We start from the raw sequence: 18486 nt of genomic DNA, 5'->3' as shown, positions 1-18486 counted from the left end.
TACTGTCACCTCTTGCCATTGAGAACCATATTTCTCATATTAGTACCTTCTTCCAACGTCTACCACATATTTGACTATCATATAAATATTTACCAAAGGAGTGACTTTAGTGATAGGTTGCACTCTGCGGCCAAACCCTAGAGTGGGTCTGCCCGGCTTAGACTCTGAAGCCATGGGAAAATTACAGACAAAACCTGTCTCCAACTTGCCTACAGAACTAAACTACAATTCCCAGCATGCAGTCAAACTCCGTGGTTGCACTGCATCCTGGAAAAGAAGCCCGGAGCTACGTGAAAGAAGCGCTGTAGTTGACAAAAATCCGTGGGTTCTAGCGTAGGCACGCACAGAGACTGCGCAGATCTCCTCGTCGGGGTTCTGCGGAACTCATTTTGAGTACAGGGACTGTAGCCGGAAGGATTAAAGAACCGTTCCATTTCCGGTAGTAACGGGAGCGTTTCGAACATGGCGACCTCCAAAGCGAACGGGCCAGCCGCAGCGGCTGGGAAAAGTGAATTTCGTAACCAGAAGCTGAAGCAGGAGAACCTAGGTAAGGTGGTGTGAGCACCGAAGCCTGGGTTTGGAGGTTTAGTTGCGATCGTGTAACGCCGCCTCGAGTCTGTTCTCTGAAATTGAGTACCTATAAGAGCTGCTTTTTACGGTTTTTGGCCGGACCTGGGAAACCGTCTGGAGGATATGGTGCCGGTCACGTGTTCCTAACTAATCGCTTTTGCTAAAGGCTCCCAGAATGAAAGTGTTGTGGAATTCGTTTTCCGTAAAGTGACAGTTATTAAGACATTTTGGAGGGCGTTGCAGAGCCTTTGACTTGCGGCGATGGGCGGAAGTAGCTGACAAAATGAGGGATGCGGTAGGAGTAGGAGGTTATTATTTACCTGAGTGACCGCTGGTAATGAAGGAGCGAGACAGAGTGATAAGGAGGAGGTATCTGGCCTGTCCTGAATGCTAGTGTGTGAGTTTCTGAAAAAATTTTGCATCATTTATTTTATTATTCTTTATCAAATTGTTAAAATATTAGACGACACGGCTCCTTCTCTTTAGACTGCCCTGCCTTTAAATTGCTGTCTTGTTTTATTCTGGTTTTATCCATTTTTGTCAGTATGAATGACAGGAAGAGAGGCTAGAGAAATAGTCCAGGACCTCAGAAACCATTCTTTTTTTTTTTTGGGGGGGGGGGGGTGTCGTTATTTATTTATTTATTTATTTTATTTTTTTAATTGTTTGAAGTATTAAAAATAGTAGTACATATGTCTCCTTTTTTCCCCCATTGACCTCCCCCACCCTCCCCCTCCCCCCAGTACATGCCCCCACCTGCCCCCCCCCCCAGTGTCTTTTATCCATTGGTTATGCTTATATGCATGCACACAAGTCCTTCAGTTGATCTCCCACAGCCCCCCCCCCCCCAAAACCTCCTCTGCCTTCCCGCTGTAGTTTGACAGTCTGTTCAATGCTTCTTTGCTTCTGTATCTATTTTTCCCCCTTTTCTTTCCTTTAAAAAATCTTGCCTCTGCAGACTAGAAATAAACATATATTAACAAAAAATGTTTGAGTCCCAATTTCAATGTCCAACAGTTCTGATTCCCCGTTTCAATGTCAAACAGTTCGTTATGTGTACATGTCAGCAATGATATCTGGATGGTGAGCACATGGTGGCAATGCAGGTCCGACCCTCTCTGGAGAAACCATTCTTATTGGAAGTGTTAAAAACCTTGAACTCTCATTCTAAAGGCCTTAGAAAGGTATAAACGGTGCTTTGTTGTTTTTTAAATTATGAGTGTACTTTGTAGAGTATGGTACTTGTACATCTTAAAGAATAAAGCCAACACGTGAGAAAGGTGCGCTCAGACCAGTGAGCAGAATAAAACATTGTGAAACCCAAAAAACCCCCTACAAGCTCCTCTCAGAACATACTCTTTTTCTTTGAGACATGAAGTAACTGTTGGAAATCATGTTGACCATTATGTTCTTCTTCTTCATAATCTTTACCAACTATGCACAAAGCGGTTTACTTTTGCCTGTATTTTAATTTTATGGGAATGGGAGAGGACTATAGGCATGATTCTGTGTCCTGCATCTTAGGCTTAACTTTGTTTTTGTTATTTAATCAGGGCAATACTTGAAGCTGTATTTTTCTCTACTATGATGTTCACTTGTATGAATATATGCTAATTTATATTTTCATTCTACTATTGATGGACATTTGCATTGTTCCCATTGTTTGCTGTTATAAACAATGCTGCTCTAGACATGTTTGTACATATCTATAGCTTTACATGTTCAAGAGTTTCTCTAGGTTATGTACATGGGATTGGAATCCTTGAAGTGTAGGGTATGTGCAGGTGGTGCTGTTAGAGGCACCTCTCACCGACGCCAGAGAGGTGTTCCCGGACAGCTCCCGAGTCAATGGGAGAGGGCTGTTCCCAGCCTCGATCCTTGTCTTCTCTTATAAATGAACTAGAGGCCCGGTGCATGAAATTCGTGCATGGGGGCAGGTGGTGTCCCTCAGTCCAGCCTGCATCCTCTCCAATCTGGGACCCCTCGAGGGATGTCTGACTGCTTGTTTAGGCCCGATCCTGGTGGGATTGGGCCTAAACGGGCAGTCGGACATCCCTCTCACAATCCAGGACTGCTGGCTCCCAACCGCTCGCCTGCCTGCCAGATTGCCCCTAATTGCTTCTGCCTGCCAGCCTGATCACCCCCTAACCACTCTCCTGCCAGCCTTATCGATGCCTAACTGCTCCCCTGCTGGCCCAATTGCCCCTAACTGCCCTCCCCTGCAGGCCTGGTCACCCCCAACTGCCCTCCCCTGCAGGCCTGGTCACCCCCAACTGCCCTCCCCTGCAGAGCCTGGTCACCCCTAACTGCCCTCCCCTGCTGGCCTGATTGCCCACAACTGCCCTCCCCTGCCGGCCATCTTGTGGCAGCCATCTTGTGTCTACTTGGGGGTGGCCATCTTGTGTGTTGGAGTGATAGTCAATTTGCATATTACCTCATTATATAGGATGTATACGAGGGACCTTGACTGCATTTTGAAAAGCCAATTTATTAAAACATGCATCTTTGATAAAGAAGCAAAGCAAGCAAACCTATACATCTGGCTTAAGAAGTGCAGATGGGCAGCAAATCTGAAAAGCAAATTGGGTGCAGGTCCCAGGCATTATATATCCTCCAGTCTGTAGGTTTCAAAAATTTTTTTTTCTCACTGCATAGTTCTTCTAGTCTCATTTGGTACTAGTTTTAACTTGAGTTGCTAAAGATGCTTTTCTTCTTCTTTTCTTTTTTTTTAATCCTCACCCAAGGATATTTTTCCATTGGATTTTTAGAGAGAGAGGAAGGGAGGTGGAGAGACAGAGAGACACATGGATTGGTTGCCTCCCGCATACACACTGACCATGGCTGGGGATTGAGCCTGCAACTGAGGTACATGCCCTTGACCTGAATGGGACCCGGAAGCCTGCATTCTGCAGGCCGATGCTCTATCCACTGAGCCAAACCGGCTAGGGCTCAAAATTCCTTTGCTGAACATTTTGGTACAGATTAATTCTCAAGGTCCCTTTTTACTTTGTTGTGGCCTTCCAAGGAATTCATGAGAAGCACCTGGCAATTTAAAACATAGAGACTGCTGGCTTTTCTGCCTAGGGCAGTGGTCGGCAAACTCATTAGTCAACAGAGCCAAATATCAACAGTGCAACAATTGAAATTTCTTTTGAGAGCCAAATTTTTTAAACTTAAACTTCTTCTAACGCCACTTCTTCAAAATAGACTCGCCCAGGCCATGGTATTTTGTGGAAGAGCCACACTCAACGGGCCAAAGAGCCGCATGTGGCTCGCAAGCCGCAGTTTGCCGACCACGGGCTAGGAAGTAACATGCCCCCTTTTCCCCATCCCTTTCTGCATTCTCTCATTAGGGAGGTTTTTAACCATTTGCTCTCAAGTGTCCTTGGCTGTAGAAGATAATGGCTTGTTATTTAAAAGCTGGCTGCAAATTGCCCATACTGTTTGGCCTTGTAAAACTGAGACTTTCTGTCTCAGTTTCCCCATTCCTCCTGCCCTGGAATCCTGTAACAATGCTAATTCTTTCCCAAAGGGTTTGTGCTAGTATATATTCCCAGCAGGGAATGAGAATTATCTTAGCTCTATATCCACAGTAACTAACACGTATTATCTGAATTATGAATTTCTGTCATCTTGTAAGTATGAAATGGTATCTAGTTGGTTTTTATTTTGAACTTTTCTTATTACTAGTAAGGTTGCACATCTTTTCACATGTTTTAGAGCTATTTGTATTTACTTTTTCTGTTGTGAAACTTGTATGTATTTTTTGCCATTTTTAAATTCATAGCCATTGAAGTGTTTAAATTAGGTAAGGACTTGGTCAGATGTGCATTTTAAATAATGACAATTGTTGATTTCAAGCTTTTATTAAGGATACTAGAGGCCCGGTGCATGAAATTCGTGCACAGGGGCTGTGTCCCTCAGCCCAGCCTGCACACTCTCCAATCTGGGACCCCTCAAGGGATGTCCAACTGCCCGTTTAGGCCAGATCCAGGTAGGATCGGGCCTAAACAGGCAGTCAGACATCACTCTCACAATCCAGGACTGCTGGCTCCCAACTGCTCACCTGCCTGCCTTCCTGATTGCCCCTAACCACTTCTGCCTGCCAGCCTGATCACCCCCTAACCACTCCTTTGCCAGCCTGATTGATGCCTAACTGCTCCCCTGCCAGCCTGATTGCCCCTAACTGTCCTCCCAAGCAGGCCTGGTCACCCCTAACTGCCCTCCCCTGCAGGCCTGGGTCCCCCCCAACTGCCCTTCCCTGTAGGCGCTGTCGCCCCCAACTTCCCTCCTCTGCCAGCCTGGTCACCCCTAACTGGCCTCCCCTGCAGGCTTGATCACCCCCAACTTCCCTCCTCTGCCAGCCTGGTCACCCCTAACTGCCCTCCTCTGCAGGCTTGATCACCCCAACTTCCCTCCTCTCCCGGCCTGGTCATCCCTAACTGCCCTCCCCTGCGGGCTTGATCACCCCCAACCTCCCTCCCTTGCAGGCCTGGTCCCTCCCAACTGTCCTCCCCTGCTGACCTGATTGCCCACAACTGCCCTCCCTTGCAGGCCTCGTCCCTTCCAACTGCCCTCCCCTGCTGGCCATCTTGCAGTGGCCCTCTTGTGTCCATATGGGGGCAGCCATCTTTACCACATGGGGGCAGCCCCCTTGTGTGTTGGAGTGATGGTCAATTTGCATATTACTCTTCTATTAGATGGGATTGGGAAGTGAATGATATATGAAGATTAGCTAATTCTCTGTGATTTCATTCAGAAATAGCAAAGTATAAGAAGCAGAAAGCAGGTTTAACTGACTGGGGTGGATAACATGGATTATCAAGACCTGCTTCTCAGACTTTAGTGTGCAAAAGAATCTCCTCATGAGACTGTTAAAACAGAGATTCTTGTGCCTCGGCCCAGAGGTTCAGATTCAGTAGGTCTAGGGTGGAGGCCAAGAATTACATTTCTGCCGAAACCGGTTTGGCTCAGTGGATAGAGCGTCGGCCTGTGGACTGAAGGGTCCCGGGTTCGATTCCGGTCAAGGGCATGTACCTTGGTTGCGGGCACATCCCCAGTGGGGAGTGTGCAGGAGGCAGCTGATCGATGTTTCTATCTCATCGATGTTTCTAACTCTCTCTCTCTCTCTCTCTCCCTTCCTCTCTGTAAAATATCAATAAAATATATTTTAAAAAAAAAAAAGAATTACATTTCTAACACGCTCACAACTTATGCTCCTACTGCAGGCCTATGTATCATACCTTTGAATAGTACTAATGTAAGTTATAGCTGTTGGATTTAAGAGGTTCCTAAAATCCAGGACCCAGGTATAGGGAGCGGCTGTAGGGTTAAGCCTCAGACTGACCAGTGGCAGGGCCACAAACAAGTCCCAGCTTGGAGGGCAGAGCCCTCTTAGCATAATTAAGCTTAACCTTGTAGCCCTCCCTGATTCCTTCCTAAGTAGCTAATGGGCTGTGGGAGGTGCAGCAAGTGTTGCCAAAACAAGAACATTTGTATACATGTCGATCTACCCTTGTTTTAATCAGACTATATAATAAAGCATCGTCTTGCAGGCTGGGTCTTTTGTGTCCTCATCCAGGCATGGGAGATCCACCAAGCCCCAGCTGTATTATCTTGTCTGTCTTTTCTTCAGTCCTTCACCACCCCTCCTCAGGTTCACCTTTGGCTGTGCTGGCGCAGCACAACCATTTAATAAATGTTATGGGAGATAATTTATGGCCCTTCAGAGGCATTTTGTTTTGATGAAAGGAGACCTTTATGTCCCCTTAATTAAGTCACTAATCTTTTATGAAATGGGAAAAATGATACTGGTTCTTCCTACCTTTCATGGTTATCACGAAGGGTATACAAAAATAAGGCTCATGAAAACTCTTTGGAAACCCTAAAACCCTATACCAGTGATTATTAACTGAAAGTGTACACCAGAGTATCAGCTTTTAAAATTTTTATGTACATACACACATATGCAAATATAGTATATACATACAGTATATACACACATACTTAGGCTTCACTTCAGTAAAGTTTAAAAGGTTGCTTATCTATAATAATAAAAGAATAATATGCTAATTAGACTGGATGTCCTTCCTGACGAAGCCAAGCCGGAGCTGCGAGGGAAGCCCGGGTCCCGGGTGCTTGCCGGTGGCCAGAGGAAAGCCAGTGCCGGCAGCCAGGGGAAGGAAGGCCTACTTTTGCATGAATTTCATGCATCGGGCCTCTAGTCTATATATAAAAGGCTAATATGCAAAGTGTCCCCTCGGGAGTTCGATCACTCGCTATGATGTGCGTTGACCACCAGGGGGTGGCATGGAACAAAAGAAGGCCCCGGCCGGCAGCTGGAAGGCCCCTATTGGCCCTGATTGCCAGCCAGGCCTAGGGACCCTACTATGCATATAAATGTCCAAAAGTGGGCTAAAACCTGATGTGTGTTTCGTTTTGTTTTTCCTGTAGATGAATCAGAACTCCTCACTGTCCCTGATGGTTGGAAGGAACCAGCTTTTTCCAAAGAGGACAATCCCAGAGGACTCTTGGAGGAAAGCAGTTTTGCAACTTTGTTCCCAAAATATAGAGAGGCTTACTTGAAAGAGTGCTGGCCGTTGGTTCAAAAAGCCTTGAATGAACATGTATGCATATTTTATATATTTCTTTGAGATTTCGCTCATGTTTATACCTTTACTTTTAAGTAAATGTATGTGTGCTTGTGGATTTTTTTAAGGTGCCAGCGTAATTGACTAATTTGGTTCCTTTGGTACATAAGCTTTATTCTTGTAATACTTGTGTTTTTAATTTTGTGAATAATAGATTACTGAAAAATACACATACCTTTAAAATTGTAGGGATTTGATGGACTGTCTGAAACTCATCTGTGAACTCCCAAGTTTCAGAATGCCTATTCTGTACTATGGTGATTGTCACAAACCTGCACAGTTTGAGTCAGGCATGTTTCTGTCTAATTGCTTAATTTTCATTTTAAATGTAAGATGTGGATGTGCCATCTTTTTCCTATTTGTTGCTGCTGCCATGCCCCTAGAGTGGTGTATTTGTTTTTGTTTTTCAAACATGGGTTGAAATCCATTAGTGGATCCAGAAGTCAATTTAGTGGATATAAGGAGTCTTTAAAAAATGAATGTGTCACATGTGGTAAGGATGATTTTATGAAGCTTTTGATTCATTTTATGAATTTGTGCACCAATGGGGTCCCTCGGCCTGGCCTGCGGGATCAGGCTGAAACCGGCTCTCCGACATCCCCCAAGGGGTCCCATAGGACAGGCCGAGGGACCCCATCGGTGCAGAGTCGGGGCCGGGAAGGGACACGGGAAGTTGGCCAGGGAGGGACTTTGGGAGGGTCCCAGGGCGTGTCTGACCTGTCTTGCTCTGTCCTAATTGGCCAGACCCCAGCAGCAAGCTAACCTACCGGTAGGAGCGTCTGCCCCCTGGTGGTCAGTGCACGTCATAGCAACTGGTTGACCAGTTGACTGTCTACCCCCTGGTGGTCAGTGCATGTCATAGCGAGTGGTTGAGTGGCCTTAGCATATCATTAGCATATTACACTTTGATTGGTTGAACGACTGACTAGTCAACCAGACACTTAGCATATTAGGCTTTTACTATATAGGATATGTATGTGTACTAGGTTGTGACATGAAATATATTTCTCAAACTGAGGGACTGCCCTGGACTCATTTGTGCCCATTGAGTATGAGGGTGACTCGGCAAACTGCAAGCAATGTTTCATAGCTGTCTGCATCTGGGATTGGTTTCTCTCTTTCTCTCTCTCTCTCTCTCTCTCTCTCTCTCTCTCTCTCTCTCTCTCTCTCTCTCATAAACTCATACAGACCCAGCCTTATGTTGAATAGTACATCACTCACTGTGTTTAAATATTCTTCAGAATATGCTCATATATTAGAAAATAGCATGTGAGTATAAGTATGGCCTCATTTGGATTGATATGTATTTTTTAAACTAGAGATTATCTTTATTCCAGTAAGTACAAAGTATTCTAAACTCCAGTAAATATAAATGGTTTCAATTGCCTGAGTTTCTATATTCTTTTAAGTATGAAAGTAATCAAGCATTCTTTTTATTAATTACCCAGCTTCTTCAAGGAGGGAGTTGATAGAATTTTAGAGAGAGATTAATTCCTAGCAATTACTAGTTAGATTAGGATAGGTTATATAAGTATCTAAAGCTGAATTCATTTTTAGACAGCTGCTTGTTTGCTCTTTCCTTTCTGTAGCATGTTAATGCAACCCTGGACCTGATCGAGGGCAGCATGACTGTTTGTACAACAAAGAAGACTTTTGATCCATACATCATCATTAGGGCCAGAGACCTAATAAAACTATTAGCAAGGAGTGTTTCATTTGAACAGGTAAATTTACAGTTACAGAGATTTTGCTTTATTTCTGCCATTAGAGATAACACAGCACTGTATCCACCCACCCGTCCCTCTCTCCCTCCCTGCGTCCCTCCCTTCTTCTCTTCCTCCCTCCCTCCTTCCCTCCGTAGAGTTTTCATTATTCTGCTTAGATATCAGTGTGGACTTTGAAGAAAAATGTATTTGTAAAGAATATTGGTGGGATATTTTCTTTATTTTTTCAAAAGGCTGTACGAATTCTTCAGGATGATATTGCATGCGACATCATTAAAATAGGTTCTTTAGTAAGAAATAAAGAAAGATTTGTAAAAAGAAGACAACGGCTTATTGGTCCCAAAGGATCTACATTAAAGGTACTTTTTACCGGTGGAAAATGAGTATCTTTTTTTTGTCATTAGTTTTTCAGTGTATTTCAACTGAATTTCAACTTGCTGTTTCTTGATATAGGCATTGGAACTCTTAACAAACTGTTACATTATGGTTCAGGGAAACACGGTTTCAGCCATTGGACCTTTTAGTGGCTTAAAAGAGGTGAGACTTAATATCTTTAGTTAATTTTCAGCAGAGAACAAATTAAGTAATTTGGTTATAATATATTGTTTTACGATTATTGTATTGTTTTAGGATGTGCTTTGTTTGATTTTCCATTAGTAAATACTTTGTACTTCATGGAATTTGAGGGAGTCATCACTCCTAGACATTAACATATTATAACCACCTTTGACAGTTACACACATCTCAATTAGGTCTTCACACCATCGCTCCTTCCACTACAAATTTTAAATGGGTATTTAAGCTCTTAGTCTATAGCACATATGAGAAACATGATGTAGTTACATGTGCTCAAATATTAGGGAATTGAACAGATGTTGTTATTTGCAGAAACGTATACAGTTAGTCAAGGTCAGACTCAAATTTTCCTTTATGATACATTTTCTTTTGTTTGAATTTATTATAATGTTTTTATGAACATTTATTTTAACTTGTTAAGAGGAACTCTGTTGAGCAGATACTGTTCCAATTGACTCCCTTTGATACTGTTATCTGGATCTGGCTGTGAGGTCTTGCTTCTTCCTTTCCAGGGCCTTTAATAGAACTTCCTTGGGCCTCATTCTTAGACATGATCTACCCTTTTCTCATGGGGCAATAGTAACTTAAATTCATTGAATACTTTGTAAATCTATAAAGTGTAAATATGTTATTCAGTTCTTACAACAGACCCTTGAGGTATCTTCATTTCCACATTGCAAATGAGAAAGCTGGAACAGGAAAATTAAGTGTCTTTCCCAAATAAAGTGGCAGTCCCATTATTTGAGCCCACATTTTCTGACTCTGAATCCATCTTCCCTCTAAATCACAGTTCCAGAGTGTTATACTTGTTCAATATGTCACGTTTTCACAGTACAATTGAATAACGTCACTGTACCCAGGGTTAACTGTTATGAAAGATCTAGTAGCCACTAAGAGCAATTGAAGGAACTATTCAATTTGACAGCCATTGTCTGGTTTGTAGGATATTTTGCAATATAGTAATTCCTTTCTACCTGGTTCATTAAGATATTTATAAATGCCTAATTCTTTTTTCTTTGCAAATTTCAGGTTCGAAAAGTAGTCCTAGATACTATGAAGAATATTCATCCAATTTATAATATTAAAGTGAGTGTTAATTATATATTCCTGTAACAGTGGTTGTCAGACTTCTTTTAGCTACAGAAAACTTTCTTGAAATTAAATTTTTATAGAAGTTGAATAGACAAAACAGATAAAGCAGAGATACTTTGGGTAAATTAGAGGTAGAATTCAACCCACTCAACTCTACCCAGTCCTCAAGTTACTTCCTTAAAAGCTTGGGTCTCTGTGTAGTCCAGTATTGACAGGTACACTGTAATCTGTATATATAAAACCCTAATATGCAAATAGACCAAACGGCGAAACAACTGAACAACCAGTCGCTATGATGTGTGCTGACCACCAGGGGGTACACACAGAACATGGCGGGCATCGGCAGCAGGCGGGAGAGCATGGAACATGGCAGGCATCGGCCGTGATGGGATGGTAGAGCAGGTGAGCGGGGGCACCAGACCAAGGTGGGGCGCTGGTCACTGTCATCGGGGCAAGCCTCTGGTGGTTACTGAAAATTCTTTGCTCCCGTGCACCGCAGTCCTGCAGGGCGCTCGCACCTGCTGCTGGCGCTGGCCCCACTCGTACCCACTGCCAGCGCCAGAGCTGCCACTCACACACTGCCGGCACCCGCCGCCGGCCCCAATCGCTTGGCACCATCAGCGGGTGCGAGTGGCGGCTGCCGGGCCTGATCACCCCTCAGGGCTTCTCCACCTCCCCCTGCTCCTGAGGGGTGATCGGGGCCAGCAGCCACCACTTGCAACCACTACCGGTGCCAGCCCCACTCGCATCTACTGCCAGCGACGGCCCCACTCACTCCCGCAGCCAGCACCCGGCACCAGTCCTGATCACTCAGCACCATCAGCGGGTGCAAGTGGCGGCTGCCAGCCCCAATTTCCCCTGAGGGCTTCTCCACCTCCCCCTGCTCCTGAGGGGTGATTGAGGCAGCAACCACTGCTCACACCCACTGCCAGCACTGGCCCCGCTCACACCCGCTGCTGGCACTGGCCCCAATTGATCCACGCTATCAGCGGGTGCGAGCGGGGCTGGCACCGTCAGCGCATGGGAGTGGCGGCAGCGGCAGGAGTGGGGTTGCAGGCAGACAGGACCAGGAGCTGTGGTGGGAGGGGCCGGGCGGAGGCGTGGAGGATGGGCCAAGACCCACCCCTGTGCCCATGGCAGCCTCACAGCCCACAGTTCCTTTCAAGGTGCACAAATTCATGCACTGGGTCCCTAGTGTATTATATAGTTCTGATACAAGAAAGGCTTCACAGAATTTGTCGTAGATTATATCAGTCCTGTTTTCTTAGGTTGTGAGCCCATCTTTATATTTTAAAATGTGCTCTTTCAGAATTCTGCCCTTTTTTATTAAATAAAGCCTCGGATATTTTAGATTGCATTAAAACCTTTGGGGGAGGAGAGGACTTAACACTCAAAATATTTAGCTTACCCAAAATAGCTCTGCTTTATCTGTTTTGTATGTTAGCCTTTTGAGAGAGATGTTATATCCCTGTGTGCACAAAGTTTGACTGTTCTTGGAAATGTAACCGTGCTATAATTAGCTGTTTTATTTATGACTAGAGGCCCAGTGCATGAATTCGTGCACAGGTGGGGTCCCTTGGGGTAGCCTGCGGGGATCGGGCTGAAACCCATAGTCCAACTCCGCCTGCAGCTCCTACCGGCCGCTCCCGCTCATCCTGGCCCCCACTGTGCCTGCCGCAGGCTCACACCCAATCAGCGCTTGCCAGCCATGAGCCCTGTGTCTGGCACCCTCCCAAGGGGAGTGGCCTGCGGGATTGGGCAGAAACCGGCTCTCTGACATCCCCGAGGGGTCCTGGATTGTGAGGGGGCGCAGGCCAGGCTGAGGGACCCCACTGGTGCATGATTGGGGCCGGAAAGGGACTGTGGGGAGAGCTCCAGGGTGTGTCCAGCCCATCTCAGTCCCAATTGGCCAGACCCCAGCAGCAAGCTAACCTACCAGTAGGAGCGTCTGCCCCCTGGTGGTCAGTGCACGTCATAGCGAGCAGTTGAGTGGCCTTAGCATATCATTAGCATATTACGCTTTGATTGGTTGAACAGTCGACCGGTCACTGGACAACCAGACACTTAGCATATTAGGCTTTTATTATATAGGATGAGTATTTGTTGAACAGTAGACCGGTCACTGGACAACCAGACACTTAGCATATTAGGCTTTTATTATATAGGATGAGTATTTGTTGAACAGTCCAATTAAATTTGGTGAAGTTAAGTTTAGAAGTCTCTCATTAGATTGACATGAAAGAGCAGTTTTCCCTGTGTGCACAAAGTTACATTGGGCCATTAAAGAGAGCTAGTCATGCATCTAATGCCTGGTTTGTATCCTCTTGTGTTCCAATGTCTATAAAATTCAAATGGAGTGGAGGAAATTCAAATGGAGTGGAGGAAATGTGAGAATATTGGTTTTGTCAGATCATGAGGTTTGCTTTTTCCCCCCTGTGATATTTCAGGTGCTACTGAAAGCTTCCTGCTTTCAAGGAACATTATTAAGGATTCTCCCTGCTATTAAGTTGAGTTTTAAGGTTTAAAGAAATAATGGTTGAAAAGCTGAATTAGTCTCTCTTTCATCTCAATTTATTTTAATAATTTTGAAATTTCTTAATCTAATTTACTTATGCTTGGTTAAAAATCGAGATTACATATTCTTTTCTTATGGAATTGGTTTAATCCTACCTAAGAGACTAAGATCTATGTATAAGAACAATATTTATGATGTCTTAATTTGACAAATATATGACTTCTGAAATTAACATTTTTACCTTGTTTGTATATTGTATGACTAAAGACCTTAATGATTAAACGAGAGTTGGCAAAAGATTCTGAATTAAGATCACAAAGTTGGGAAAGATTTTTGCCACAGTTCAAGCACAAAAATGTGAATAAACGCAAGGAACCAAAGAAAAAAACAGTTAAGAAAGAGTATACACCATTCCCACCACCACAACCAGAAAGTCAGGTAAGTATTAAATGTTGAATTTCATTACATGATGGAGAAACTGTTATCAATTTCGTAAGAAACTTTATTGAGGGTATTTTAGATAGAATTGCTGTGTTAATATGTGTGTATGTGTTTGAGTATGTAGAGATATAAGAAACTGAAGGTAAGTGTAAATAGGTTTATTTTGAGCAAAGTGCATGGGGTAGGGAGCTTCATATTGTGAGTGTAGACTATATCAAGGTGGTTGGTGTCACCTATGTTCCTGTAGCCACTGTAAATGTTCCATGGAAAAAAAATTCAACAATTTAGCTCAAAATGCTCTCTACTCTACTTTAAGATATATAGCTGCTCCAGTTTTGAAATCTTAAATTCCAATCTAATAGCTCTCCTTTTTCTAAGTTAGAATACCTCTCATTTTGTCAACTGTCTTCTGGTTTCCTTTCCGAAATGTCTTTTTCCATCTTGCCCATTGTTTTCTTTCATGCTCCTTTTTCCTTCTATCACACCTGCCCAGCAAAACTCTTAAACTTGGACCAGTCCTAAAACGACTTCTTTTCCATAATGTGGCTACTACACAAAGGTGGAAGGAGTCATAACTTTGGATTATATCCACTCTAAATTTATGTTTCCAACCTCAGGTGGGTCATCAGTATTGTCTGGTAGTTCTGTGAATCCTCATAATTTTCTAGGCATTCTCCCACTCCTGGCAGATGTCATTGAATTTTATTTTACTGAAATATTTTAGACCATGAGGCAATAACTCAACTTCCTTTTTTCTCACCTATATCTTTCCATGTGTATCAATTCTTCCTTTACCTGCTCTTTTAATTCTCTTTTCACCTATCTCTTGAGGGTTCTTGCTTCATTATTCCCTCCCTTGGAAACTCTTCCCTTCCTGCTAGTTCTTTAGGCTCAGCATGTAAACCCATCCCTTTCTGGGTACTGTCTTCCTCCTCTACAGCCTTATGCTTGAAGTTTTTTAGGGAAGGTTTGATGAAATGTCAGAAGGAAAAAAGGAATTAGGTCACCATGGTGAAAAAACAGTGGAAGTGCTCGATCATGAGGTTTCCTCAGGGAAAGGAAGAAAGGGAAGCCAGAAAGAAACTGATAGTTGGGGGAAAGTGGAGTGATCCAGTTACTAAGCCATGTCCTATAACACCTGCTGTACTTTATATTTTCTTTTGCCTTTTTAAAAAATATTTTTATTTATGTCAGAGACAAAGGGAGAGGGAGAGAGAGATAGAAACATCAATGATGAGAGAATCATTGTTCGGCTGCCTCCTGCACATCCCCTACTGGGAATTGAGCCCACAACCCAGGCATGTGCCCTGACCAGGAATCGAACCATGACCTCCTGATTCATAGGTCAACACTCAACCACTGGGCCACTCACACCAGGCCTCTAGTCTGTAAAGAATTTAGAACATTGCCTTAGATATAATAATGCTGTGTATGTGCAAAATAGCTAATTATCATTGTCGACTATATAGTGAATGAATGAGCTGTAGCTTTCTCTAATTAGTGTTTTAGTCACCAAATTCTGACAATCTTGCTTTTTATTTTGCATGCCACTACCCTTTATTCTAGGTTTTTATCTCTTCTCTATTCTTCTGTACTTTAAAAAATGCTGCTTGGGCCCGGCCTGAGTGGTTGAGTTGGTTGAGTGTTGTCCTCTGCACGAAAGGTTGCTGGTTCGATTCCCATTCAGGGAACATACCTGGGTTGTGGGTTTGATCTCCAGTTGGGGAGCGTATTTCTCTCACATTGATGTCTGTCTGTGTCTCTCTCGCTCTCTCTCTCTTTCTCCTCCCACTACCTTCCTCTCTATATGCATGTCATCTGGTGAGGATTGAGAGGGAAAAATAGCATACATTAAAAAATAAAATAACAAAATCCTGCTTTGGTCTCTTCACTCTTCTCAGAAACTTGAGTCATTTCTAAATCATGTCCCACCTCCTTCACCTGACATTCAAGTTTCTTCAACCTTCCTCAAACTATTTTTCCAGTTTCCTATTATACTTTTCTGAATTATTGACCTTCTACCCTACTTAAAGCAGTCTCTGGTGTATTCCTTGAACACATCACCTGCTTTCCTACCTCCATGCTTTTGTGGACATATTTCCTTCAACTTAGAGTATGTTTCCTACTTTTTGTCATTCCCTTTATGAATTAATCATAGATTTTTGAGCCTCTGTCTTTACCTCATGATATTTCTTCCTTAGAAAATGACTTTCATCTACATTATTTCTGAAGTAATTGTAAATACTGATTTCAACAGATTGATAAAGAATTGGCTAGTGGTGAATACTTTCTGAAGGCGAGTCAAAAGAAGCGACAGAAAATGGAAGCAATAAAGGTAAGACTGTGTCTAGCTCACAACATTAATAACAAAGTTCATAGAAACTTGAATTCTTAATTAGCTATAAATTGTGTTTCACTAATGTATGTTTTACTAACATAGGCTAAACAAGCAGAAGCTCTCAGTAAGAGACAAGAGGAAAGAAACAAAGCTTTTATTCCACCTAAAGAAAAGCCAGTTTTGAAACCTAAGGAAGGTAAAGCTTGTTTTCCAATTTTTGGTGTGATGTAAGTCTGTTATCTGAAAAGGAAACCCTTAGTGAATTTACCTAAATTTGAGTGTTAAGTAAGGAAATAACCATATCCGCTGTTAATTCACTTAGCATTTCATTAATCACTAATCCCAGGGACAGGAAACGACTGGGGTGATTTGTACTTCAGTAGCAGCTAATCCCCGTGTGAGTACCCAGACTGATAGTCCGCTCCTGGCTCTAGATGTGCTTGGGAAGGCCTTTTGTTTTGAAAGATATAAACCAGAGAGTGACTCTTCTGTAAAAATAAGAGTAAAGCCGTGAGATCCCTAAGCTCTGCTGTCACGCCTTTCAAACACAGCTCATCTGAGGTTGTGATTTTCTTCTCTCATGTGATCGATAGCTTACATTTAATTCCTATATTGTTACCATGGATTTTTCATTATCTTGAGCCAAAGGACACCAACAAAATAATACTAGTCATTCATTGAAATAACATTTGGAAAACTTTAAGTTTTTATGTGGTATTAGAGAAGATTTTGACTTATAACTTCATGTTTAATTAATTGAAATTATGGAAGTTGGAAGGATGACATGTAATATTCTTCATGAAATATAATTCTAAATTTTAACAGGTAAGATGGAAAATTGGCATATTAATGAGTGCTGTAAAGTTCCAAAATGTGGAAAAGAATATAAGTAAAAATAATCTAAATTGAAGTATGATTGAAGGGGGGAAAATGTAGTTTTAATATAGTTGAATCCAGTAATTGGGTTCACATAGCTAAACTATAATGCCATTTTCACTGTACTTTCACTAATATGTTTTTAAAGTATTTTAATTTTTTTTTCCTCTTAAAGAAATTTCTAACTTTTCTTTAGGCAGGTATTTTATATTTTATAACATGACCTTCCAATTATAAAAATATTCTGAAATTATTGTACTAAATACATATTCTTTATATTTTATTTGGTAAACTCTAAAGAATTACACATATTGTGTTTTTATTTGTCTAGCTTCTACTGAAACTAAAATTGATGTGGCTGCCATCAAGGAAAAGGTTAAGAAAGCAAAGAATAAGAAACTGGGAGCTCTCACAGCTGAAGAAGTTAAGCTTAAAATGGAAGTAGATGAAAAGAAAAAGAAGAAAAAAAAGTAATACAAAAAAACCCTGAACCTAGAACTTACTAAGCTATCTCCTTTTATAAAGGACTTTGAGGTACTGGGGCATTAGTTGCCTTATGTGAGGAAGTAATACTCTGATTGCTTTTTTCTGAGTTTGTTTTGTTCTTTCTAACAATGTTTATATATATGGCTATTCTTTATAAACATAAATTACTAGAGGCCTGGTGCATGGATTTGTGCACCGATGCGGTCCCTCGGCCTGGCCTGCAGGGATCAGGCTGAAACTGGCAGTCCGACATCCCCCAAGGGATGTAGTAGTGCGTGAAGTGGCAGGTGGCTGGGGAGGAGCCCGAGCCCTGGCCGGGAGCTACGCTGCTCCTGCTCATCCCAGCCCTGCTGCGCCTGCCACCGCCTCTCAGTAGGCTCGCTGCTGCTCCACTGCGGTCTCCACGCTCCCGTCCTAGGGCGATACTGGTGCACCCATGACCAAGAAGCAGCCGTGGGCTCGCACCCGGTCAGTCCCGATGCCAGTCCTGATCCTGGTCCCGGTCCAGATTGGGGAGGGACGCGCAGGGGTGTGTCCATGGGAGAGGCTTGCACCACCACAGCTGCGCTCGCCAGCCGTGAGCCTGGCATCTGGCAACCATCAATCAGCTGAGCAGCGCTCCCACTGTGGGAGCGCACTGACCACTAGGGGGCAGCTTCTGCATTGAGTGTCTGCCCCCTGGTGGTTAGTGCGCATCATAGCTACCGGTCAGACAGACACTTCGCATATTAGGCTTTTCTATATATAGATTATATCATCCATGGTTTTTTTGAAAAATTTTATACAAAATTTTATATATGTCTTGGTATACATTGCATCTAATGTATACCAAGTGGTATATATGTCTTGTATACATTGCATCTAATCTGTTTTGGGCAGGTTTGGTCTAGCATGATTTTAAGAGTAATTCTTTAGGTTGTGTATGTAGATTTTGAGAATGTGGCTATTGTAATTATCCATCAAATCGAATATCTGACACCATTGGTTAGTTTTTATATACAGGGTTGGGTAAAAATAGGTTACAGTTGTGAGTACACAAAACACAGGGATATATATATATATATATATTGATTTCAGAGAAGAATGGAGAGGGAGAGAGAGATAGAAACATCAATGAGAGAGAATCATCTAGAGAGAATCATGCCTCCCGCATGCCCCCTTCTGGGGATAGAGCCTGCAACCCAGGCATGTGTGTCCTGACTGCGAGTCGAACCATGA

At 42.9% G+C, this 18486-nt stretch overlaps 1 protein-coding gene across 3 annotated transcripts; it reads left to right on the top strand.

Annotated features, from left to right (window-relative positions):
- Positions 1–339: 339 nt before the first annotated feature.
- Positions 340–17438, top strand: LOC308245186 (KRR1 small subunit processome component homolog). 3 transcript variants are annotated; one of them, XM_080662060.1, is made up of 10 exons: positions 340–547; positions 7024–7196; positions 8810–8944; positions 9178–9303; positions 9398–9481; positions 10550–10606; positions 13395–13565; positions 15826–15903; positions 16009–16102; positions 17114–17438. In XM_080662060.1, exons 1-10 carry the CDS (start codon positions 463–465, stop codon positions 17254–17256), a joined length of 1146 nt encoding a protein of 381 aa, XP_080518186.1. In that variant the 5' UTR covers positions 340–462; the 3' UTR covers positions 17257–17438. The 3 variants fall into 3 exon arrangements, with proteins under 3 accessions (XP_080518186.1, XP_080518187.1, XP_080518188.1); XM_080662061.1 differs by lacking the exon at positions 9398–9481; XM_080662062.1 differs by lacking the exons at positions 9178–9303; positions 9398–9481 and having other exon boundaries at positions 346–547.
- Positions 17439–18486: the final 1048 nt, after the last annotated feature.

This window comes from Plecotus auritus (assembly GCF_963455305.1).
Source record: "Plecotus auritus genome assembly, chromosome: 3".
NCBI classification, from domain to species: Eukaryota; Metazoa; Chordata; class Mammalia; order Chiroptera; family Vespertilionidae; genus Plecotus; species Plecotus auritus.
This window is presented reverse-complemented; position numbering and strand designations above follow the sequence as displayed.

Excerpts from the sequence above, each read along its gene's own strand:
- LOC308245186 (XM_080662060.1), top strand. The coding sequence starts at position 463 with ATGGCGACCTCCAAAGCGAACGGGCCAGCCGCAGCGGCTGGGAAAAGT. Across the intron at positions 10,607-13,394 it reads ATCCAATTTATAATATTAAA|ACCTTAATGATTAAACGAGA; the intron begins GTGAGTGTTAAT and ends GTATGACTAAAG. Across the intron at positions 16,103-17,113 it reads AGTTTTGAAACCTAAGGAAG|CTTCTACTGAAACTAAAATT; the intron begins GTAAAGCTTGTT and ends TTATTTGTCTAG.